This window comes from Mustela nivalis (genome assembly GCF_964662115.1).
Source record: "Mustela nivalis genome assembly, chromosome: 8".
NCBI lineage: Eukaryota > Metazoa > Chordata > Mammalia > Carnivora > Mustelidae > Mustela > Mustela nivalis.
This window is the reverse complement of record NC_139027.1, coordinates 20,653,812-20,678,034: the sequence shown is the minus strand read 5'-3', so window position 1 is coordinate 20,678,034 and position 24,223 is coordinate 20,653,812. Positions and strand designations below refer to the sequence as shown.

The 24,223-nt window shown below is 51.1% G+C and overlaps 2 protein-coding genes and 1 pseudogene across 7 annotated transcripts in view; 1 reads left to right on the top strand and 2 right to left on the bottom strand.

Moving 5' to 3' along the window:
- The window catches only part of LOC309870608 (glucokinase regulatory protein-like), an 878,156-nt pseudogene that overhangs the window by 379,246 nt on the left and 474,687 nt on the right, over nt 1-24,223 (bottom strand). The gene's annotated exons all lie outside the window — the stretch shown is intronic.
- On the top strand, nt 56-1,396 carry OST4 (oligosaccharyltransferase complex subunit 4, non-catalytic). The gene is made up of 3 exons (XM_082745254.1): nt 56-231; nt 355-492; nt 1,166-1,396. Exon 2 carries the CDS (start codon nt 356-358, stop codon nt 467-469), a length of 114 nt encoding a protein of 37 aa, XP_082601380.1. The 5' UTR covers nt 56-231; nt 355; the 3' UTR covers nt 470-492; nt 1,166-1,396.
- AGBL5 (AGBL carboxypeptidase 5) lies at nt 1,211-19,281 on the bottom strand. 5 transcript variants are annotated; one of them, XM_082745063.1, is made up of 16 exons: nt 18,635-19,280; nt 17,690-17,949; nt 17,282-17,453; nt 16,788-16,951; nt 16,082-16,259; nt 15,645-15,823; nt 14,762-15,218; nt 14,090-14,259; nt 13,635-13,770; nt 12,784-12,986; nt 11,570-11,784; nt 4,259-4,417; nt 3,114-3,220; nt 2,776-2,822; nt 2,157-2,287; nt 1,211-1,790 (listed from the first exon to the last, which is right to left on the bottom strand). In XM_082745063.1, the coding sequence occupies exons 2-15, from the start codon at nt 17,902-17,904 to the stop codon at nt 2,239-2,241; spliced, it is 2,451 nt and encodes an 816-aa protein (XP_082601189.1). In that variant the 5' UTR covers nt 17,905-17,949; nt 18,635-19,280; the 3' UTR covers nt 1,211-1,790; nt 2,157-2,238. The 5 variants fall into 5 exon arrangements, with proteins under 5 accessions (XP_082601189.1, XP_082601188.1, XP_082601187.1 ...); XM_082745062.1 differs by having other exon boundaries at nt 19,122-19,280; XM_082745061.1 differs by lacking the exon at nt 2,776-2,822 and having other exon boundaries at nt 18,635-19,281.

Sequence of the window (24,223 nt, the reverse complement as noted above, 5' to 3'; positions counted from 1 at the left end):
CCCGCCCCGCCCCCTACGGGGGCCGCCCCTCCCTAGCCCCGCCCAACGCTCCGCCCCTTGCGATGCGAGGCGGGGAGCAAGCGAGACGGCGAGGCTAGAGAGCCGGTTCCGGCCCAGCTGCCAGGCCGGAAGTGCCCGGTTTGGGCTTGCGCTTGCGCTACCTACTTCCGGGCCGGGACTCTTACCTCCAGCTGGTACGCAGACCGCATCGCGGGGAACGCAGCTGATTAGGTGAGAGGCACGCAGGCGCGCTCCCCGGCGCTTCGGCGGTGGCTGGCCCTGGGGGCGAGGACGGGTCCTGGCCTGGGCGAGGAGTGCGAGGGCCTCAGGCTCAGTCCCTCCTCTTCTCCGCAGGATGATCACAGACGTGCAGCTCGCCATCTTCGCCAACATGCTGGGCGTGTCGCTCTTCCTGCTTGTCGTTCTCTATCACTACGTGGCCGTCAACAATCCCAAGAAGCAGGAATGAAAGTGGCGCTTTCTCCGCCCCAGGTAACGGTCTGGGGCTTAGCGCCCAGCCCCCGGAGAGTGGAGTGGCGAGGCCGCGCCAGGGCCTGCAGGGTTCGAAACTTCAAATCAGAAAGTGTCGGGCCAAGCATAATACAGTCCAGAATTGAGCCCCTTTATTCGCACACAGTAGGGAGAGCCTTGCAGTGCCCTGCCCTCTCCCCCTTAAACTGCTCCCTGCTAGAATGGGGGTGAGTTTTCTAATTCTCAGCCCCCGTCTTCATGGTACCCCTATGCCCAAGTTGGGGGTTTGGCTACAAGGAGGCACGGACACCGGTAGGAATAAAGGTACTGAGGATGCCATCCGAGGATGAGCATTTGGACTCTTCTCTTAAGTAGTCCTCACTTCTCTAAGGTTGTTTAGGCTTTTATTAAGACAGAATTGGTGCGTGTGTGTGCGCGTGTGTGTATGTGGGTGCGTGTGTGTGGTTGTAAAGATGCAGAATTCTATTTCCGTGTTCTGGGGTAAGGGGCCCTGAGTGAGCAGTTGGTTACTATAGACCCAAGCCCTAGGGAAAGGTGGGGGTGGGGGGAACCTTAAGTGTGGGTCAAAAATGTAAAGGGGGGACAGGCTGGATGAGAGCTGATGCCTGAAGGATTTCCCCAGCGGAAAGCTGCAGCATTTTCCTTACCTCAGGTCTTTCCCCCTCTTTTCTAGGGTTCCAGGACATAGTCTGAGGCAAGATGGAGGGTATGAGGGGCCTTCACACTTCACTTCACCCTTCTACCCATCACAACATACAAAGCAACTACACCTGGATTTTTTCAAACAACTTTTATTTCCTCAAAGTCTTCCTTAACCCTATGGAACAAGAAGCTGCCACTGTGTAGGGCCCAGTGTAGGGGTTTCTTTTCTACTCCCTCCCCCCAATATAAAAATATAGATATATTTTTTTGTGGTCCCAAAATCTTGTGCTATGGAGGGAGGGATGGGGTAACAGGTTCCTGCTTTGTTCTATCTCAAGGTAATGCTCTGCGATGCCTCAGAAGAGGGTGGCTGGCATTCCAAGGAGTAGGTTGTCACATGGAATCAACAGCTGAGGGAGGGGACTAGCACATTTCTCACTGTGTTCCCATCTTGGGGCTTATACTGGGCATGAAGATTGAGGCATCAGACCCGGGGAGAAACAGTGAGTGGGGGAGATTTAGGGACAAAACAAACCTCAGGTTGGCCCAAGGGCCCCCCGTTGTAACAAATCCGGGACTGGGAGTCAGATAGACTACAGGAAATAGGAGAAAAGGCAGGGGCAGAGCGGGGCCGTGGGGGCCCGGCCTGAAGCAGCCTGCAACAGAGAAGAGAGAGGAATCAGGGTTGTGAAAACTCTGCCCCTCTTCTGCTCTGTTCGCTAGGGGCTGGGAGATGGGAAAGGTGAGATGGGTAAGGATAGAGGGGTTGAGCATTGTATAGTGGGCCAATGCTGGAATGGACCAGCTCTGAGGCCTTAGGCGCTAACAAGAAGTGGTTTTCTTGTCTGTTTGGAGGAAAGACTGAGGCCATGATGGAAAAAAATCAAGATTCTTAATGAAAGTACCTTTAGTCTTTTGGGGGCCAGAGGGAGTAGAGAGAGAAGAAAATGATCCTGAATGGCAGAGATGGGAATGAAGGAATAGAAGTGAGGTGGGGTGAGGGATTGGACCCGGGTGCTCACCCTGCTGCAGAGTGGGGTCCCGGCTCCGGCTCACTGCTCTCTCTGGTGCGGGGTATAGGGGATGTGGGGCCGGAAGAGCCGCTCATCCCTCTGCGAGTCGGCGGTGAGCCCCGGCCCAACCTGGGCCTAGCCTGTATGGATAGGGGGTGGGCTAAGAGGCTGGATTCTTCCATGAACTGTTTTGCTTCTGGGTTTGCTTTTAGAGTTTCCATGTGTAAGAATGTAGTATAGGAGTCAACATAGGTATTGGGACCTTGAATTTCTGGGTACTGTCCCTGGCTGAGAAGGTAAGGCAGGGTCACAGCTAGAGAATTCTTGGGTTCAGTCTATGATTCCTAGTCTTACTTAACTAGGAGAGGCAGAGGGATCCAGCATTTAACTTTCATGGTTGTATCATGGCTAACATCTGGCAAAATAGAGAAACAGTGTATGGAAAGCAGCTGGAGAATCGGTACATCTCCCTTGGAGCCTTCTGTGCCTCAGCCCCTGCCAGAGCAGCTTAGGTTTCACCCATCCAGTCTCTGCCTGTACCCAGCTTTAGCCAACTTAGCGTGGGGATCTGGACTGAATTGGAGTTGGTGGCACAGCTGTTCTTAGGAGCAGCAACCAGATGTGTTACCTGGGGAATCCGGGACCCCTCCTGGCGGGAACTCTCCTCGGGCAGGTCTGGGCAGAAAGAGAGGAGAAGCTAAGGGCAGGGGCAGGCAAAGCCAAAGCTAGCAGGCTGAGGTTGAGCTATATCTGGCAGGGACATGGGTTGGAAGCAAGCAAGAAACCTGGCTGAAGGGACTGGGGGCAATGGACAGACAGAGGCACTCAGGCACGAGAGCAGCTTTCTGATACAGTCGAGGGGAGAGGCTTAGAGCAGTGCTGAGCATTTTCCCTCCCACTGCCCAGATGTATAGTGCCTTGCTGGGCTCTGCCAGAATTGGGCTGGGGAAGACCCAGAAATGTTACCTGCAATCGTGTCCTGATACAGGGAATCCGAGGTCCTAGCAGCCCTTTCCCAATCACCATGACAGCCTCTGGCTTGTCCCCTGAGGACAGGAGTGAGCAGCTGCTCCCTAGGGAACAAAGGAAACATATCAGGGTAGGGGACCATGGAGAAGAGGCAAATTTCTTTAGGCTTTTCTCAGTATTGGCAATACTGACATTTTGGGCTGGATAATTCTTTGTTGTGGGGGGCTGTCTTGTGCATTGTAGAATGTCAAGCAGCATTCCTGGCCTCTACCCACTAGATAGCCCTTCTTCCCCTGCCCCATCTCCACTGTAACCACTAAAAATGTCTTTAGACATTGCCACATGTTCCCTAGTAGGCAAAATGGCCCCTGCTTAAGAAGCATGGCATGTTCTAGTCTGGTCCAAGGGCTGCAGTAGCAACTTGGATCTTGAATTGGAGCCCATCAAGCTGAACCATTCTGAAAGTCTAGAGCTTAGAGCCTATCCCATCCAGATGGGTAAGTGTTTAAGGATCAAGTCAGTAGCCAAGAAGGTGGATTGAGGGCTACCATTGAAGAGAACTGACAGGTTGGGAGTTACGGGCACTGAGGGAGTTACAAGATGTTGGGCTGGAGTCTTAGGACTCATTCCCATCCGGTCCTCTACACAGCTGGGGTGTAACTTACAGGAGAGCAGGTGGCCTGGGTTTTATGTGGATGATGTGGTTACACAGCATTTGCCATGCTGACAAGTGAAAGGCCCATGCTTATTTCATTCAGTTTTGTCTAATGTTGCCCAGCTCCTGGAGTGAGGCAGCTCAAAGTAGCAGGCACTAGGGATGTTCAGCTATGAAAATGAGAATTAGAGCAGTGCCTGCCACATTGTAGACGCTCAAGGAATGGTAACTTATTTTATTCTACAAAGATAGTTTCCAGCTTCCTGTACAAGGGCATAGGTGCTTAGGGGTCTAGGATAATCCAGGAGGGTAACCGATGTTCCTGGTGTGCAGAGGGCTGCATTACATCAAGTCAAGAAAGAAGTCTAGGTCAGGGGGCAAGGGAGCCGAAGGGGCTGGTTTACGCCTAGTAGGGAGCCTGGTTTATACCCTCTGTGGCAAGATCCAAGGCTAGTCCACCCGGATTTCGGTGGTAGTGGGTACAGACCTGATATGCTGAGTGAACTGGGCAGCAGACAGGAGCCCATGCTGGGTGAAGAGGCCAGGCTAGAACCGGGGGCAGGATTTAGGGATGGGGCCAGGCTGCTTGAAGTAGGGCGATGGGTCAGTGGCTGCTGCCGCCGTCTCCTGTCCTGGCTTCGGGGCTCTGAGTGGAAGGGACACAGGAGAAAAAAGGGCAAATAAGTGAGGCCCTGGCACCCCACCGCCCTGCTGTGCCCCCTGCTCAGAAGATGCCGGCTGTCAAGCTTATCCTCACACCAGCAGCCCCCTTCAGAGGTAAATCTCAGATGGGTAGGAAGTCTTGTGACATTTATTCCGGTTACCCAGGCCACAGCCAGCCCTCATCCACCTGTCCATTTCTGAACAGTTCAGTTCTTTCCCAGCAGAGAAGTTACTGAGCTGGGCTTCTGAAACACGGCTCCTCTAGGTTCTCCCACCTCTTAACTGCCCCTCTTTGTTTGCTCTTCCTGACCCCAAATACCAGTGCCCACAACCCCCTCCCAATTCTACCCTTGGTCCTTTCCTGCTTTGCATACTCTAAACTCTCAGGCTGCTCTCCGGCCATTTCTGCAGAGCTACAGGTCAGTGTCCATTAGCATCTCTCCCTGCTAGTCTCTCCTGACTCCAGCAAAACTCACTTTCTCCCATCCTTCCTTTTTTTTTCTTATCTTGATGAAAAATGGGCTCGAAACCCTGTTTCATCTTTTGACTCCTTGCTTACACTTTGATTTGTGTTTAACAAAATGTGGAAAACACTGCTTCTGCCTTTGCTTGGATTCCTCCTTTAAAGGAGAACCTTGCCGTGGCCTGTGTCCAGATACAAGTCTCTCTCTGATTAGGCTTTTGGAAAAAATGCCCTGCTGTTGTCCTAGCTTGAATCTGTAACCTTTTACAATCCATCTTTCATGCTCGTGTCAGAAATTATTCCAAAACCTAGACCTGATGAAAAATCTTTTGGTTCAGGCCAGGGGGAGATACTAAAGGTCTTTTAAAGGATGAAGTCTCAACCTTTTAACATGGCCTTCAGAGCTCCACCGGCTGTGACTCCAGTCTACCCATCCTTGGTAGGATGCTGACTTGATCCTTCATACCCTCTGCTGTTGCCCCTGGGGCAGCGAGCCCTCTGGTTCCTCTACAAGGACTATTTCTTCTGGTTAAACTTTACATGTCCCATCTCAAATGTCACCTCGGTGTATCCTCCCTGACCATCACAGCTCGAATTAACTGTTCCCCTCCCTTCATTGTCCTTTGTTCACTTGACTTGTAATTGTTTATGGTTTTTGTCCCCTTAATGAAGTAAGTTAGTCACCTAAAGTACTTAAGAATCATGTTTGGCACATAGTAATCAGTAAATCTTAACTAGTATTCTGCTGAAACCTGCCTCTCTTGAGTATAGAGATTTTGTCTTTTCCAGTCTATATATCCCAGTGCCTACATAATTCTGCCTAGAAAACCAGAGACTTTAGTAAAGGTTTCATTTTCCTGGGTAGCAGACATCCTACAGACTACAGGCCGATTCAGTAATCTCTGAGCTTAAGGACACAGGTTTACAACCCTGTGTGGCAGCTCTCTGGCCCAATCCTTATGGCGAAAGCCTCACTGCTACGAGCTCTGAGAGCAGATGGTGGCTGGGGTGGGTGGGGAAGCTTTTGGGTTTGGCAGGTCCTTCCTCATCACGAAGGGACAGTAGGTGCCAACATGCTCTCAGACCAAATGGACTATTAACCTTCATGGAGCTGAAGTCAGTGGAGGTCCCAGGATGCCAGTTGGGCCCTAACAGAGCAACATGTATTAGATGGAAGACACCTCTAATTCAGGAAGTAGGTGACAATAACTTGTCCAGCTATCCTGAGCAGTAGCTAGCAGGGGCAAGGCTAATTTTGGAAGTCCCAACCCAGATTTTTAAAAATTGATACTTAGATGAATAAGCAATAGGAAAAAGGGAGAGATTTCAGGACAGAAGCTATTAGCTTTGAGAAGTCTGTTGAGAGGCTAGTTACCAGCTGCAGCCAAGAGTCAAAAAGAACCAGACCTGTCAATTCTACATCAGTAAACAATAACAACAAACAGACTGGGGTGCTAGTAAGAGGTGACACAGCAGTGAAAGATAACAGAAGTCAGAGACTTGACCACAGTCAAATAACCTGAGGTGTTACCCACCACCAATGACTTAGAACCCAGGCCTAGGAAAATCCTCAGTAAAACGGTGATATCAGGATGATGTCCAGATGACAGTATGTAATAGGCAGAAATGAACCTGAATTTGATCAAGGATGGAAACAGTGAGTTTCTAGAGGCTCCGAGGAATACCTTACCTATACATAGGGGGATGCTGAAACCATGTTAAAGGATGAAGCCTCACCTATCCCCTCACCTGTCATACCTTACCTATCCCAGGAAAGGTAGGAAAGCGAATGAAAGCCTTTGGGACATTTGTAGGTTGCAGCAAAAACAGAAATATTCAGGAACGTATGAAGCAAAATAGGCATATGATGTAAAAACTGTGTGAATGTAGGTATTCTGGGAAAGATACAACAGATACGACTCGAGAATCCTGCCCCTAATGAGAGTTTAAGGAAAGGAGACCACTACGGTTTAGGAGAGAGGCCCAATATGGAAAGGATAAGGCATTTAAAGATCACATTTTAACTCACTTAGATGGTCTGAAAACCTGGCCAGGCCTGCCTGTAAACTGGCAGTGTGAGCATACAGCCCAGTTTCTTGTGTTTTGACTTCTGGCTCCTGGTATAATCCAGGCTTACTCGGTCCCCACTGAGAGGATTTAAGGGAGGAGCCCCAGCTCCGTTATTTCTTGGTTCTGAGCTGTAGTCAGTGGCTTAAGGCTGAGTGCAGAGGGCTATGTGAATCAGCTTTGCTTCCAGAGGTTGTGAGACTGAATTTTTATGGTAATCCGCCAGAGATTTCATTCTGGGAGGGTTTGGTTAATCTTGGGGTGAGGGTCTGAGATAGAGGGGGACTGCCCTTTCCAGGGCAGGAGTTAGAATGGATAGTCTAAAGGTCTCACAACTTCGAGGAGCAGTTCTCTGACTTGGGCCTGGGTCTAGCATCATCCCCATCGAGACCTCTTTGGAACTGACCCTCTGTGTAGCACCCTTAGTGAGTCACTGGTATCATTACAGACCTCACTGATACCCTCTGAAGGGTGGGAAGGTGAGACCAACATTTATTCGGCTCCCCACTTCTTGCCTTTTATTCATTCAACAAGTATTTGCTGCTCATTTAGTAAGTGCTAGGTGCTAAGGGAATAAATAGATGTTTTAGGAGACATGTCCTGCCTTCAAGTAAGCTGTAATCCAGATGCAGCAGAAACAGTACAAGCGGGATGGTGCTAGAAGTGTTCTTCCTCCGTCCATCTCACTTACCATGGGGCTTGAGCTGCTCGGCCAAGAGCGGCCCGTCAGCTGAACCACGCCATGGCAGACAGAGGCCAGGAGAGAGGTCTAGGAGTCACAGGTGGAAGGGCCAGAGCTAGGAGGGAGGACAGGACAGTGGAAGGATGCCAGCTGACAGCTTCCACTTTTGACCTTGCCGCTCGTCTTTTACTCTAGGGGCCTGCCAGATGGACCAGGTTGTTATTGAGAGATACTTGCCTGAATCCACGGCCAGTACTTGGGGGAAGCACCTAGGGTGCATGATACGAGAAGGCCTCGGCCTGACTCTGAGCCCTGGGTGCCCATTGGCCACCCCTTAGTCCTATGCCCCCCAGGACAGAAGAAGCCAGTGATTTATCCACTGTCCCCACACAGGCCTGCCTTCGAGCTCCGTGGGCACCAACTTTTTTGTATCAGTATCTTGCAGGCTTTGGGCTTCCCTGCCTCAGTCATAGACTAGCTACTCCTGTGACCTTGCCCTCCTCGGCTGCAAGAGCTGCTGCTGGTGCCGTGAGCACTTCTGCGGCCGCTGGTATAGAGCCTGACCACAGAGACGGGAAGGTGCGGCTCAGGACCTGCTTTGCAGCTGTGGGAACTGCAGTAAAGCAGCTCCCGGCCCTGCAGTCGGAGGGTGCAGGGGTCAGGGCTTCCTCAGAGGCTCTCTCGGCCTTTTGTCCCAGGAACATTCCCATTTTCCCCCAGTCTGCCTTAGAGGTTGGCCTTCTAAAATGTCACCCTCCAGCCTTGAGGATAGAACCTGCCAGACTAGCTCCCTGAACCTCTGCTTTATGTTTCTGGCTGGCTGCTTAGATCTTTTCTGAAGTTTTCTGGATAGCACAATCTCATGCTCTCTTTTGGCCAATAAAGGATAGTCATTAATTAGTTCTACAGTTAAGTGTGATATGTTCTTTATACATTAGTGGAAAATTTCTCATAAATTTACAAGCCAGAAAAAACCCATTTGTCAAATCACAATCTCAGTTTTGCGTTTGGAAGGCTCAACTGCTTTGTAGTGAGGTCTCGGAGATACGGGAGGTGTGTTCTTCCTACCTTGGAGGACAGAGGATGCCTGGACGTGCCAGGGGCCAAAGAGCCAGACGTGTGGAGCCAGGACACAGTGCAAAGCTACAGGGCAGGTCACCTGGACAAAGCTGTTCTTCTGAGGGTCGGTTGAGGAAGCCCAATGTAGGCACCACAGTCTGCACTGCAGGTCCCTGTCTCAAGCCAGGCCCACTCTCCTACCCTGCAGTCCTCTCAGGGATTTTAGGAGATGAAGCAGCAAAAACTGTAGCACTTGGAGTTGAGATTCCAGCGCTCTGACCTTTCAACTCCTTAAAGCATTCCTGCTTGGTCTCAGTAATCCTTTTCTCAACCTTCTATGACTTTAGAGACCTAGTTTCTCAGGTCTTACAGATACGGATGCAAGTCCCCAGGTGTCTCTTACTAGAGACAGCTCTTTTTGTTCTGCTTCTTACTTCGTTCCCCTGGGGAGAACTTTGCTTCTCACTTGTTTTACCTGTATGTGTGGGTGACACCTAGATCCAACCTTGATGTCCCCTTTTCTACAGGCTGGCTCTTTTTTCTGCCCTCAGGACATCTCCATATAGATAGACCATGACATCCAAGCATCTCTAGAATAAACTCAACATTTTTTCTTCCAGACAATGTCTTAACATCACCGTGACTCTTTCCTTTAGCTGATAGCCTTGAAGTTCTTAGTCTGGCCTTCCACGATCACTGAACCCTGCCACCTCTATTTCTGATAAATATATTCATCTCTCCTTCCCGGACGCTGGTACAGCCATTAGTCATCTCCCATATAAACTAGAGCGAGGATTCCCCTCCCCCGCCTGCCCAGTACACACAGGCTGCTCTCCCCTTAATCTTTCGTTCTTATCATTCTCTGGAGCACACAATTGTTGCCACACGTCTCAGTTAACTCCTCATCTTTGTTTTCGAGACATTTGAACTTATTCCTCCTACCTCTCTTCTCCTAACTTCTGTGCCTGGCCCTTCGAGCCAGCTGGGAACGTCTGCTTCCTGTCCTCCCTACAGAGCAGCGCCAGTCCCGGCTCCCATTCTCATGTCAGGCATCTCCGTGTCGGGCCGCATGCTACCATGCATTCTTCAGAACCATTTCTCAACAGAACATTCTTTGGCTAATTACTCTTGAGTTTATCTACAACAGTGGCTCCCCAAGCCCCCTGTGTTTTTATAACGAGTGTGTGCTTTTATGTGCTGTTGACTATCTGTTTTTAGGTCTGTTTCCTGTAAGGAAATCCTTAGTACTAAATATGTATGTACCTTTTCTCTGTTATCTGTGGGAAGTAATGGAGACACAGAATACATGTTCCTCACTGAAGGAGCTTCACACAGCACTCTGCACTGGGGTGGGCTGGGGTGATAATAATAAAATAATAATAATAATAAAATACTGATTAGAAACTGCCTAGAATCTTCCAGGGAAGACCTGGACGTAGAGAGGAATCTTTCCTCTTTCTCTTTTGTAGTCAGGAAAGGGGAATCTAGGATGCTGACATTCCTTCCTAGGAGCTATGTGTGAAAAGGTATGAGAGGCTGACAAAAAAGGAAAAAGAAAAGAAAAGAAATTACAGGAAGTTTGAATAGTAAGAAGCTTGACTAATGCTGCCACTAACAGCTGTGGCTTCCTGGACAAGTCCCCCTTCCACGGCCTCGGTTTTCTCACCAGAGAAACAGAGATACCATCAACCCCACAGGGCCTTGTGAGAATCAGATGAAATATATATGTGATACTATTTTGTTCACTGTTTAATGCTATTTAAATACACGATTAGTATTACTTTAATCTGTCCTTCAAACACAGTGTACAAAAGCATGCCGTCCCAGTGATGGGAGGATCTCAGAGAATGGGGCTTGGAACATAAGCAGGGGTATTGGCGTCGCTAGTCAGGGATCATGTCTCACTGGTCAAAGCTGCTCCCTCCCCGGGCTGCCCACCTAGTGCAGTCAGACTGCCACAGCCACTGGCCCAGTGCGCGCTTCTGGTCTGCACCTGGGAAGCGCTAACGAGGGCGAGAGCAGCTTGAAGACCAGAGAACTCTTAGCTCCAGCTGACAAGCCTCCACGCTCTGGCAGGATTTCTCCAGCCCAGAGGCCACGGACAGTACTGATTTGGTGGTTAGTGTATTTCTAGAAGTGGCAGCACAAGTCTCTCCCCACTGTTTGAGTCACTCCCAAGGAATGGCTCCACTGACCTTCCTCTTTTTTCCTGAAGGCCCACAGTTCCTGGTATACATCTGAACCCATACTCTCATCAGGCAGGGTCTCCTCCAGCCCAGCCTAGGGCTACCGATGCACTATTGAGCAGCTGTGGCCACCGCTGGAAGGGGCCAGACTGTTGTTCAGTAAGTCTCAAACGGAAGCTGTCTGTAGTTCTTCCATTTCTCATTGGAAGGGTTAGAATCCTTCTGATACCACTTTCGGGGCAGGCTCTGAAGCCAGGAACAGGTTCATCCTACAGAGACCTTGGCTAGGGATCTCTGGCCCTACAGCACTGTGGCTTGCGGCATGAGGACACACGCTGCTCCCAGCAGGACAGACTGACGCCGGCCCTGCCGTGGAGCCTCCACACTTCAGCATGGCCCTGCTTCGGCTAGTGTTTTAGCCTGGAAAGCCCCCTGCTCCCCAGCATGGAACGCAGCCCAGGTGCCCAGGCCTCCCGCCTGGGCCAGACACTCTACTGCTCTGGGGCTTGTGGCGCAGGGAACACCAAGGTCGCAGGAAAGGCTGCAGATGCTGCTATAAACTAATTTTATTGATTGACCCCTTGGTCCCAGCCAAGTGTGTCTCTTCAAGCTCTTACTTCCCCCAGCAGTGCCCCAAACAACTGAACACCTGTTGCAGGGGCTCCCAGACTGGCTTACCTCTGACAGGGCCCAGCACCCGGTGGCTGACCTTTTGAGTGCTGGAGCCCAGGCCTGGCAGCCCTGTGGGCCGGCTGCCATGAAAAGGGAAGCTGGGGGAGTTCTTCATCTGTGGAGAGTTTTGCTGGCTGCTGCTGCTGCCCCCAGCACTCGTGCCGGTGCTAAAACTGCGTGCCCGGCTCAAGGGATTTTCAGAGCAGGACACAGGCAAGCCGCTGCAAAGAAGCACAGGCTGGTTAATCCTGGGCCGGGAAGCCTATGGCCCAAGGCTTCCCCCTGGGTCTGTGCTCAGGAAAGCACCTCTGGGGGGAGGGGCACAGGGACTTGTTACAAGGGAGAAGGGAGGAATCTGCATCCGCGGATAAGGTGTCTGATCGGGGCACGGCAGCTGATCTTGGAGTGCCTACAAGCCCTTGTTTGCACAGAGCTGCTCTCACAAAGAGCATGCTAAGAGCTATCAAGGGTATCTCTCGGCAGCTTGAACTCTTGGTGAATTCCCCTCTTATCCCAGTAGTGATGGCCCTTGGACCCTGAGGTGTTCCCCATCACTGGAAGCTGAGACCTTGCTCCCACCTCCACTAGTTTTACATACATATATATATATATATATATATATATATATATATATAAATTTAATTTATATATATATATAATTAATTTATATATATTTAATTTATTTATTTAATTTATATATATATATAATTAATTTATATATATATAAATAATTAAATTTATATATATATATATAAATTTAATTTATTTTTTAAAGATTCCATTTATCCATTTGACAGAGAGAGATCACAAGTTGGCAGAGAGAGAGAGGAGAGGAAGCAGGCTCCCCGCTGAGCAGAGAGCCTGATGCGGGACTCGATCCCAGGACCTCGAGATACGACCCGAGCCGAAGGCAGTGGCCCAACCCACTGAGCCACCCAGGTGCCCCTCCACTAGTTATATTTAATTTTGGGCACGGCTCTGAGCAGGGAAGCCTCTGGCCTGGTTTTCAGATGCCCAGGAAGTACATAGCCCCGGGTAAAAGGGAAGAGAATCCCATTTTCCAAAAAAATGCATTAATCTTACCAATTTTAATTTACTCTGAAATTATTTATGATGTGGTCCTTTTGGATGGGGAAGGGAACACAAATCCCTTGGAACTTCTAGCTCTAGAGCCCTGTTCCACTTGCACACCCTCTCCTCCTTCACCCTGTGGGTCTTACCTGTTACTTTTGGGTGGAGTTCGGGAGCCTCTCTTCTTGCTGACACCCACACTCACAGTGCTGCTCAGGCCTCGGCTGCTGCGCACGTGTTTCAGCATCCAGGCACGGAGGTTCGTGAGGCTGCTGTGCTCTGACAGCACAATCCGAGGCCACGGGTTGCATTCTGCCATGTCCAGAGCAGCAATGGCCATAGCTCGTCCCACCTGCAGGGTAGTGGAGTCTCGTTCAGCATCTGGGACTTCCGGCCCAGGCTGCTGGGTTGGGCTGCACAGCACAGTGGAAGGGAAGGAGAGACCAGGCCTCAGGTTTTCTCAGTGGGTGTCCCAAATTTTGTGTCAGGGTTGTTTATCTCAGCAGATTTAAAGGTGTTCCCTAAACAACTGCTCATTGGGGGGCCCTCCTCCTTCACGGGCATGAGCTGGTGTGCTTTCTGGCTGGCACAGGAAGGAATTCTCCTAGCAGAAGGTGCCTCGATCTCCTCAATAACCTGCAGCTCTTTGGACTTCTATGTGCCCTGGGACCTAGAAGTCATCAAGACCTGCATAGACGCGATGCCTGTAAGCCCCGGAGTGAACAAACACAGTATAAAGAGGAAGACGGGCTCAGAGGCAAAGACTGAATCAGCCGTGCTGGGGATTCTCTTGGTGTGGGGGCAGAAATAGTGCCTACTCAGCCTCTTGATACCATGACCGTCAAGGCCTGGCCTTTAGACAAGCTGAGGGAAATAATCCTGGGGGTGAGATAGTGACGTGGTAAGCCTTTCTTCAGGGGACCTGAGTCAGGCCACAGGAGCGAAGGCCCTTCCTGACTTGGAGGTTCCCGCTTTCCGCACATACCCCATGTAGCCATACCTGCTCGAACAGCTCCACAGTGTATCTGGAGGGGAAGGCCGGAGGCGGCGGGGGGCTGGCGCGCCCGTTGTCATGGCAGGCGGCAGGGATGCTGTTCACCGAGCGCCCAGTGTTGTAGTTGCATTCAAGTGTGTAGCTAGGACACAGAGACCTTTGTTAGGGTCCTGCCTGAACAGAGTCGGGACAGAACCATCGGGGACAGCCTCGGTGCTCTAAGAAGCAATCACTTGGAAAAAAGTGGATATGATCGAAATGCTAAGGCCCGACCTCGGCACAGCCTGGCATAGCCCGGAAGTCCCCACAAGACAGAGTCCCAGACGAAAGACAGTGATACACACGAGGAGCCTGTCTTTTGAGAAGGTTTGGGCTGTCCTCTGCTGCCCAGACAGCCTAGACCAGGTGGTGTTTTCTCTAGGGAAGGTACTTTGTCTGCTACACCCCAGCTTCCAGCCAACCTGTGGATTATCCCTGAGGCTTTGTAGATTGCGACCCGGCCGCTTCCCTCCTTCGACTGGCCGTCTCTGCGGTCTCGGGCGTACATGTTCTTCTCTGAGAAGTTGCAGCCTTGGAAGTCGAAGTGTGCTGAGTTCAAGGAGATCAGCTTTGGATACAGCATATTTTCCACCTGTTTCGGGGAGGAAAAAGGCAACTCAGGAGAGGCGGAAGGGAGGAACGGGCAAGGAAGAGATGGCAAGCAGGGGGCATGTGACTAATCCCATGGCAGACACCATTACAACCATCAGCAGTAGGCAGTGTGCTGGAATTCTCACCGGATGCCTGCCGTTATTTCCAGGTGTTGGAAAGGTACAAATCCGCCTCTTTTTAAGCTCTTAGCTTCTTTTCTCCAATAATGCAAACCTTTCCTTTCCCCCCGGTTTCCCAAAGTCTAGAATAAAGACCACAGTGCCGACAGCTTGACCTTCGTTCAAAAGTCATGATGTAATGACTGAGACACAAAGCCCCACTGGCATCGCTTCTCGGCCCCTAGAAGCTTGTTGGGAGGTAGAATACCTCTTACAGCAGCAGGCCTTCCCGCCAAAAGGCCACCTCCCCTCTGTCCCTAGCCTAAGCTTTCTCTCTTGACCTGCCACAACCCCCACACTCTCAGGACACTCGGGGATCCCTACCTGGGTGCTCTCGTCACTAAAGCTGTTGCCATACATGAAGCAGCCCCTTTTGGAAGCATGTCCATGCAGATCCACATAGTAAGCGACACCACTCTCTTTTGGGGGGATGGTGTCGGGGGCCGGCTGCTCAGCCTCGGCGGACTGTTGGGGCATAATCCACACACCACTGGCCTTCTGTTCTGCTGGCTTGGTCTGCGGCCAGGCTTCAGGGTTGTCCCCATCAGATGCATGCCCGAGGTGAGCTTCATTTTGGAGATTGTTGGCTTTCTCGAGGTCGGAAAGGGGCGCATCCACGGGGAGCTGGGGACTGTGCTGGTGCTCAGAGGGACTCTGGGAGTTCAGACGGGAGTGCACGTGGTGGTAGAGGAGCACAGCTTTGGCCCCGTAGATGGCTGGGTGCAGGGCCGCGTCGGGCTTCAGGTACTGACGGTTCAGATTCACCCCACGCGAGTCTGTGCTGTAAGAGGACAGGGACTGAAGCGGGCTTGAAAGGCTGGGCCAGTGGGGGAGATGTGCGCGTGGATGGAAGGAAGACCATGGGAGACGGACTTATAAAATGAGAGGCTCAGGCTGCATGAGGAAGGCAAGCGTTGAGGACCAGCCCTCTCCCTGATCTGCCGTCACCCCTACCACGGAGACCCAGCTAAGCACAGCTCTCTGCACCCAGCGCAACCTGCAGCCATTCTAACTACTCCTTCCAGAGAGTGCCACGAGATAAGCTACCTTCCTTCTCTGGCCTCTGGATAAGGAGATGGGCTTGCCCTTGTTGGGGTGCAAGAGAACGGTTACACAGAAGTTCAAGGAGAGGCTGATAGTGTTTTACTGAGATCAAGGACACAAGGGGGACCAGAAACAATCCTGATGGGCTGGGGAGGCTTCTTACCGGTAGTGGCCCCGGACCACACCATCGGGGTTCAACATGGGAATCAGCTTAAAGACAAAGAGGCGACGCAGGGTTTGGGCCCGGGGGTCATCAGGTCGAAGGATGAAGTCCAGAAAGCCATTGAAGACAAAGCTAGATGGAGTCTCCCCAGGGTGTACCCTACTGCTTAAGAAGAATATCTGAGATGGAGAGGAGAGCGGTCATTAGGCCAGTCACTCTGTAGCTCCCTGCTAGCAGGATATGGGGGGTGGGGGCAGAAGAGCCACTGGATTTCCAGCTGGCTGAGTCTGCGTGTGGAGTGGGAGTGGCCACGCTTGCCTCCCAGTGCAGGCTAAGGCTGTGGCTAGGAGGCCCAGTGATAATGTGGCCTTAAGCTGTTGGCAGGGTCTGGGACTAAGGAAAGGCCAAGGCACTATCTTTAGGCGATTCCCACTCACCCTCTTGCCTGTGAAACAGAATGGTCGGGGGGTGCCGGTATCAGGAAATAGCTGCTCTAGACGGGGCTCTCGATCTTCTCGAAGCCCGTGGCAGGAAGTGATGGTTAGCAGATCCACACGAAGTCCATCCAGAGAATAGCAAAGGATCTCCCGGTGATAGTAGATGGTATCCAGGGGACTGTGGGGACAAAAGTCATTAAGGCAGGAGAAGCCGCTACCATCCTAACGAGAGGGGAGCTCATCGCCAGCCTAGAATTCGTAGGATCTGGTCTTTTACCTTAACCTTTGGGACCTTACAGTCCCTCATGATGTTAAATGAGGCTGAGGATCTGGGTGGTCTGCACTGCCAGAAGGCAGAGTACGGGACAGCATGAACCTGTTTCCCCCCCAGTCTATGGCTCCCTACAATAGATGACTTTGTGTACACGGTTGCCCTCTGTTGGGACAGAAAAAAGGGTGTGCTGGGCAACAGCAGTACCAAGTTCTGGATAACTGACGGCAGCTGAATTGGGCAGGTGGACAAGCAAAATGTAGGTGGTGGTGTGGCCACACACTTATTTGTCAAAAGCACCCAAGGTCCCATATTCTGTACAGAAAAAAGAACTGGTGATGTTTATGGTTCAGGGCTCCTGGGGCAAGTTCCAGAAATGGCAAAGATGCTGTCTGGTCCGGGACTGTGTGGCAAGAGTAAGGACGGGGTCGGCACCTGCTGTGGGTAGGGTGGTTCTCCAGAAAGCGCTGGTCTAGCTGGTTTAGCAAATCCTGGCAGTCACTGTAGGAGAAGGGGTAGCAGAAGGCGAAGAAGGTGGTGGCCCCACGGCCCTCCACGAAACGGTGAACAAAGGATAACACGAACTGCGTCTCTGTCATCTGAGGAGCAGAGGAGGAAGAGGGAGGGGCTGTTGGTGTGAGAACTAAGATGCTACTGGGATCACCAGGAACTGACCTTAACCTGACCTTACACCCTCAGCACACTGACCAGCTTCCCTCCCTCTGGGACTCTCCATAGGACAGTCGGCTCCTTCTGGGCTTCCTGAGGCAGGGGCTTATCTTGGACTCCAGCTAGCACTGGAGGGGAAGTAGATACCAAAACCTGGTGTGCCGTCTGCCTGGGACTCTGTATCGAGGCTAACCCCTCTTTCCTGTCCCTCCTCTACTTTTAGCACCCCAGTCTGTCTGTCTTCCTCACGGAGAACTTACCTCAAACGTGGGCCGGTCTCTAATTCGTTCCCAGCGTGGCCGGGAGGGCAGTGTGCGCACAAAGGGTGCCATGCCCTGGGAATACAGCTTGCTTTGCTTGTTCATGTTCATAATGTTGATCTTGATGAGTTTCCCTGGAGTTCCTCCCCGGACACTGAAGTAGAACCATGACCTGCAGGTTCCAGAGGAGGAGAAACAGGTCCCTGGATACTGAGGGTTGGAGACAGGACATGTGGGACAGCTGGAGCAACTGAAACTGGGAAAGGCCTGTTTACTGAGGAAGAGGCAAGGAGAGAGGGAGAAGGGTAGAGAGAGGAAGGGCAGAGACGGGGCGAGAGAGCTGACCGAGCACAGACTTGGGGACACGGACATCTCTCCTTCTTCTCCCCTCCTCTACTCTCCTCTTACCTGTTCCCATTCTCGAATTCTGTTTCAGCGCAGTCTGGTCGGGTCCACACGTTGAACTCGTAGTCAGGGGAAGAGGCAATGCTGCTGATGGGAGCTGGTGCCCCACTTGCTCCTCCTTCCCCATCGCTAGACACAGATTCCACCTTCTCCACGTGGGCTAGGTTCCCTGAATCAAAGCGAGAACTGAACAGCAAGCCCCCACAGCGCAGCTCCATGGTGAGGCCGGGAAAGCATCCTCCTGCCCACTCTGGCCCTGAGAGCTGGGGAGAAGTTGGAGGGGGAAGGTGTAGGAAGGAGAGGAAGAAAAAGGAAAACAAGTTTTTTCGGGTACCTCCTGATAAGTGAAAGCTATTCTAAGGGAGTGCCCTAAGAAGCAATAGGCTCTTTCAACCTCAGAAAAGGTAGAAGGAGACTTCGGCAAAAGGTAAGATAAAGCAGTATTCTGTCCCCACACTAAGGGTTTGTACCTGACCTAAAGGGACCCCATTTTACAACAGTTTGGCTATTCCAAAATGAAATACTCAGTGGCTTAACCATGTTGAGAAATGCTAGATTCTAAACTTTTTTGCAGCCCAAAGGTTAGAGAACAACATTTGAGAGGTCAGATTTCCCACACCCGGCCCAGATACACCCACCACAACACATGGCCATCTTGACAGATGGGCCTTTCTAGATCTCTGGTTCCTAGCCTGGCTCCCCACTCTCCAGCGCAGCAGAGAGAACCAAGTTCCGAGTTTCTAAGTTTAAGTGGGCAGCTGCTTCTCTCCACTCCTCTGTCCTCACAAGTACCAACCAGGCACTGGGTCTGTTGCTCCCCGAGCCCTCGAAGGGCTGGTTCTTCCTTTTTTTTGTTGTTACTATCTTATTCCTATTATGAAAGCAAGCTAGAGAACAGCGGCCTTTGCCAAGAAGACAAAAGAAACTGGGCAGAAGCCACCTGCTCACCTGTAGCTCAATTCCAGTTAGGGCATGGGTCTGTTTCCGGCCCCCTCCCGCCCTGCCAAGCACTGGAGTCCCTGAAAAAGCTACGCTGGCAGTAGTTGTGGGTCAGTGATGGGTATTCTGAGCACCCCTAAAAAAGTGGCTGGTAGACACCCACTTGAGGGCAAGGAGTGGCTTCTCGACCCTCAACTCCGACAGACCCTCGTCTCACATTGACCGACCTCGCCCAAGGCAGGGTGGGGTTCGGAGGCATGGAGGGGCGAAACAGACACACACTCTAGGCAGGGACTAGGGGTCAGAGGTGCGGCCACGGGCGTGGGGGTGGGGCTGGGGAGGCCCGGGCCGGGGGAGGCCCGGGCCGGGGGAGGGGGCGGGGGGGGCCGGGCCGAGGGGGCGGGGTGGCATTCCAGAGGGGCTCCGGGCTGAAAGGGGCTGACAAGGGGGCGGGGCCGGGGCCGGCGGGGCTCGCGCTCCACGCAGCGCCCCTCACCTCTCTCGGGGCCGGCGATCCCGCTCCCTCTCCCGCTAGCGAGGCGCCACCTCGGGCCCCGGCACCCGGGCCCTCCACCCGGGACCCAAACAAAACCCGAGCGCCGCGGTGCCGGGACCCCGCTCTGCCAGGAAACAAGAAGTCTCTCGCCTATTGGCCGCGGGTACAGCTGGCTAACCGCCCAGTAAGGCTCGCTGCCATTGGTCAGCGCACAGGGGTTCCCTCGCACGTTAGCGGGTACCTGAGCCAGTGGCGTTTGGGGGCTCGGCCGGCAAATCGCGCCCGAGGGTTCCACCGCATCTTCTCAGAAGACGGTTAACGGCCTGCCTGCCAGTAGGAGGAAGACACAAAGTGACCAGGAACTAAACTGGAAAAGACTCACCTGCAAAATAAAAGGACAACGTGCGAAGCCAGTCGGCGCTCACCGGGCTCTTCTCCATTTGGAAACACCTTCCTGGGTCAGCGGATCTCCTGCTATTAAGGGATCCTCTGATGCTGATGCGCGGGACAAAAACCTGAGTGGAGGATGCGGGCATCGATCCCGCTACCTCTCGCATGCTAAGCGAGCGCTCTACCATTTGAGCTAATCCCCCGCCTGCTGCCGGCTCTCTTCCCTTTGCCTTACAGGATGTTCTCAGCCGGTCGCTGACCCGCGGACCGCCCGTAGTTGAAGACGTTTATATAGCAGAGTACGGTGGGGTCATGGGCAAGATTTTTTCCAGCAGGCGTATAACAATCACACGTAAGCAAGAGTAATGCAAATTTCGCATCTAACCCACGAGAACTGGGTCGGATACTTATTACGTACCGCACCTGTGTTTGGCAAACAGCTGCCTTGCTCCTGCAAATGCACAGCGGGCCTCTGAGTGAAACTTTCTCCCTACGGGATAATTGAATTAAACGGAAGCTAAAAAGGTTGTACGAAGTCCTTCGAGCCGGAATCGAACCAGCGACCTAAGGATTGCCGCAACTCACACCACTACAGTCCTCCGCTCTACCAACTGAGCTATCGAAGGCTCCGCTGCTTTCGACACCTGCCAGTTCCTCCCTAATACTTACCAAAGCCGCACGACGCTGACAAGACCAGAGGGACGCTGCGGAAAGCTGCCCCCCACCGCCCCCGCCCCAACTCTCGTCCCGCCGAGCTCCTCCACGTCGCACAGAACAAAGGGAGTTGGTAAGAGAAGTGCGAGCAAAGGACCCGCTTCCCAACTCTGGACGAAGGAAATGGGCAATCCGCTTCCCTTCCATTTCCCTGCTTTTTACAAAACGAACAACAAACCCCCGCACCTCCTCACCCGCCCTCCCCCACCCCCACCCCCACCCCCGTGGCTTTTATAGGATTGCGGACACTTTGAGATCCTGCCGGCAACCTCCGGCCGCTGGGCAGCATTTTCCCCTGCGACGGGGACGCAGCGTGCTCCGCAGCTGCCAGGCGCAGACCCGGTTTGCAAAGCCGGGTTTTACTTTCGTTATTTGCCCTAATTTTCCCTTCGGTGTCTTGGGGGCCCCAGTAAAATCCTACTGCTCTCCCGACGTGAAGGCCATTCATTCGGTCAGTTAACCACCGTTTTGTGAGGATCTGCTCGTTCTGGCTGGAGCCTGAGACCGCCGAACCACTGAGCTGCCGGCGGCGTGCAGGCGGCGCACCGGCAGGCAGCGCACAAACCCGGCGGTTCGCACCCGGAGCCGGGCCCCGAGCGAGACCGAGCCCACCCCGCAGCCTCTGCCCCTACCCCGTCGCCCCTGCCCCTACCCCGTCACACCTTCGCGCCTCTTTCAGGGGCCTGGAATCCCAGCCCCCACGCCTCTGCCCACCAGAAGTTCCTGGGGCTTTGAGACAAACCTAATACCCGAGGCCCCCGTGAAGCCTTGCTTCGTGGTCTGGAGGAGCGGGGGTGCGGGGACACCTGGCCCATTCCCCCGCTCTGCGGCCTGTGCCACCTGGAGTCACAGTGGCAAATCCAGGTCGGGGATGGTGCGAGCCCATTCGCAGCTCGGACACTTTCTGGGTGCTCTCAGGCTGATCTTTAAATCCGACGTCTCTGATGTCACTGAGCACAGCACGGCTTTCACCCTGGAGCATCCCCCACAGTGCAAGAGGCTGACGTCTTCCCACCAATTTCTTCGTTTAACTTCATTCTGTTGCTGCAAATGCTACCATTGTGTTCGAGAGCGTTAACTTGGGCAGTTTTCTTGGCTGGGTGTTTAGCGTGCTGGCTGTCTTTCTTGAGGGGAGGGGATGCTGGGACACAGAAAATATTCAATTATGTTGAGTTTTTTGTTTTTAAGGAGAGATTCACATAACGTACAATTAGCCATTTTTAAGTATGAACAATTCAGTGACGCTTAGTGCATTTACAGTATGGTGCAAATGATCACTTTCTAGTTCCCCTCACTTTTTTAAACCACTCTAGAACAACACCCTGTACCCTTTAAGCATTCATTCCCCACCACTACTTCCCCCATACCCAGGCAACCACTAATCTGCTTTTGCTCTATTGGTTTGCCTATTCTGGAGATCCCATATAAAAGAAATAATGAAATATCTGACCCTTTGCTTCTGGTTTCTTTCACTTGCCATAGTGTTTTTGAAACATCCACATTGTGTCATGTTCAGCACTTCCTCTCTTTTAATGGCTGCATAATATTCCATTGTGGCAATATACCATTTTGTTTATCCATGGGCATTTTGGCTATTTCCACATTTTGGCTTTCATGAATAAAAGTGCTATAAACATTTGTGTAGGAGTTTCTGTGTGGATATATGTATTTATCATGGGTGTACACCCGGGAGTGGAGTTGTTGGATTTTATAGTAATTATATGTTTAGCTCGTTTAGCTCTGAGGAACTGCCAGACTGTTTTGCACAATGGCTGAATCATTTTCCATCCCCACCAGCAATGTAGGAGGGTTCCATTGTCTCCATGTCCTTGCCGACATTCTTCTGTGTTTTTTATTATAGCCAATATTTCAACAAATTGAGCTCAATTATAAGAATTTCCTATGTCATTAAAAATTCTTTGAAATCATCTTTAAATAGTCATTTCTCATTTCGGTATTGCCCCCAGTTTATATCCAAATTTTACATTTACATCCAAATTTTAAACGCTACTACTACTACTACTCCTCAATAAATGTTCTTGTACATACATTCTTGTCCACATTTCTCTAGTCTCTAGAATATATTTTCAGGAGTTTGGAATTACTTGGTAAAGTGGAATTACTTGGTAAAATAGTATGAAACTTTTAAACTTTTTGATAAATATTACCAAATTATTTCTCAGAAACAATACAGTGATTTGTAGTACAGCATTCACTGAATGTATTATTACTTAAAAATCTCTGGCAAGGGGCACCTGGGTGGCTCAGCGGGTTAAAGCCTCTGCCTTCAGCTCAGGTCATGATCTCAGGATCCTGGGATTGAGCCCGGCATCAGGCTCTATGCTCAGCAGGGAGCCTGCTTCCTGCCACCACCACTCTGCCTGCCTCTCTGCCTACTTGTGATCTCTGTCTAACAAATAAAATCTTAAAACAAAAAACCCAGCAACACCAGTAACAACTTAATGTAAAAAAAAAATCTCTGGCAAAAGTAAGTGGTAACTTACTTGAAATTTGCATTTTGCCAATGAAATGGGACTTTCAGTCTATTGTTGATTTGCATTCTTAAATGAATTGTCTTCTATCCCTATTTTTATTGTTGTGTTTAGGCTTTTCCTGATTTGTTATAATTCTTTAACATTAACAATGTATATGTGATAAGCTCAGTAAGGAAACAGAGGCCTTGATCAACACAGCAACTAGACCTAAAAGACATGCATGGAATCTTCCACCCAACAATAGCAGAATACACATTCTTTTCCTGCACACATGGAACATTCTCCTGGATGGCCCACATGTTGGGCTACAAAATAAATCTCATAAACTTAAAAAGACTAAAATCATACAAAGTATGTTTCATGTACACTACAGACTTGGGGTGCTAGCACTCTGTCGTAGGTTTGCTGATGTTGACAGTGGCAGGCTGTGTGAGTGTAGGGGGCAAGGTGTCTGTACTTGTTGCTTAATTTTGATATGAACCTAAAATTCTAAGTAAGCTAATTAAAATTATAACCGGTGTGCTAACATAATAAAAATATAAATATACACCAAGGCACATCAACAATGCTTCTGAATTCAATGTTTTTATTAATAGGAAGATTATTCAATATTCAACCAGTATTTAATCATACCCTGAATGGTGGAAGCTCCCCCAACCCTGTGCCCAGATTCCTTCTTATACTTCAAGTTTGGGGCACTGAAACTGCCTAGAAAAGTGGAATACCACATAAGGAAAAGCGAGCCTTTGTCCCCTCAAGCCCTTTAGGGAGAAGAGCTTGTAGAAAAGGACAGATCAGTCTAAGCGTTCACTTAAAATATCCTTTAGGAGAGAGAAGATGAAAATGCTCAGAGGCCAGACTACCATTGCAATTTCTGTGTTAATTGTCAACTGGGTCCTTCTGGAATAGGGCAGGGCAGGCATGGCCATCTCCATGGGAAACCCTCCACCGCAAGGGTGATGGCATTTGAGAATGGACAGACAATGCTGCAGCGGAGTCTAGCCACGTTATCTGTTCCTAGTAAGTAGACCACCCATCAGGCTGGAGCTGTAGACTCGGTTCAAACCCAGAAACATGCTTTAAGACTTTTGGAAAGAAGCGTTTCAAATGAGTCATGTGCTATAACTTGGGAGGCCCATACAAGAGTTGGTCATAACACAATTGGTAAGAGATAACCATATTCAATACCCCTTTTCCTGGCATGTTATCTGTGGAACTCCAGCTGTGTGAAAAGTAGTTATAGTGTCGACATGTGACCCTCCAAGGTGTCAGGTTGCTTTTGTTCCTCCAAGAACAACCATCATCATGGTGTGAGAGCCCACCTGTCAGCGTGGGTCTACTCTCCTAGTCCACACTGGCTTTACTCGGATTCCTGTGCTTTGACGGGTCTGCAAAATGTGAAACGTCTGGGTGTCTGGTTTAGCTATAATGGGCAGCAGGTGCAAGGCTGGAACTACTTCTCTGACCCAGAATTCTGGACAATTCCAGTATCAGGTCCAACAA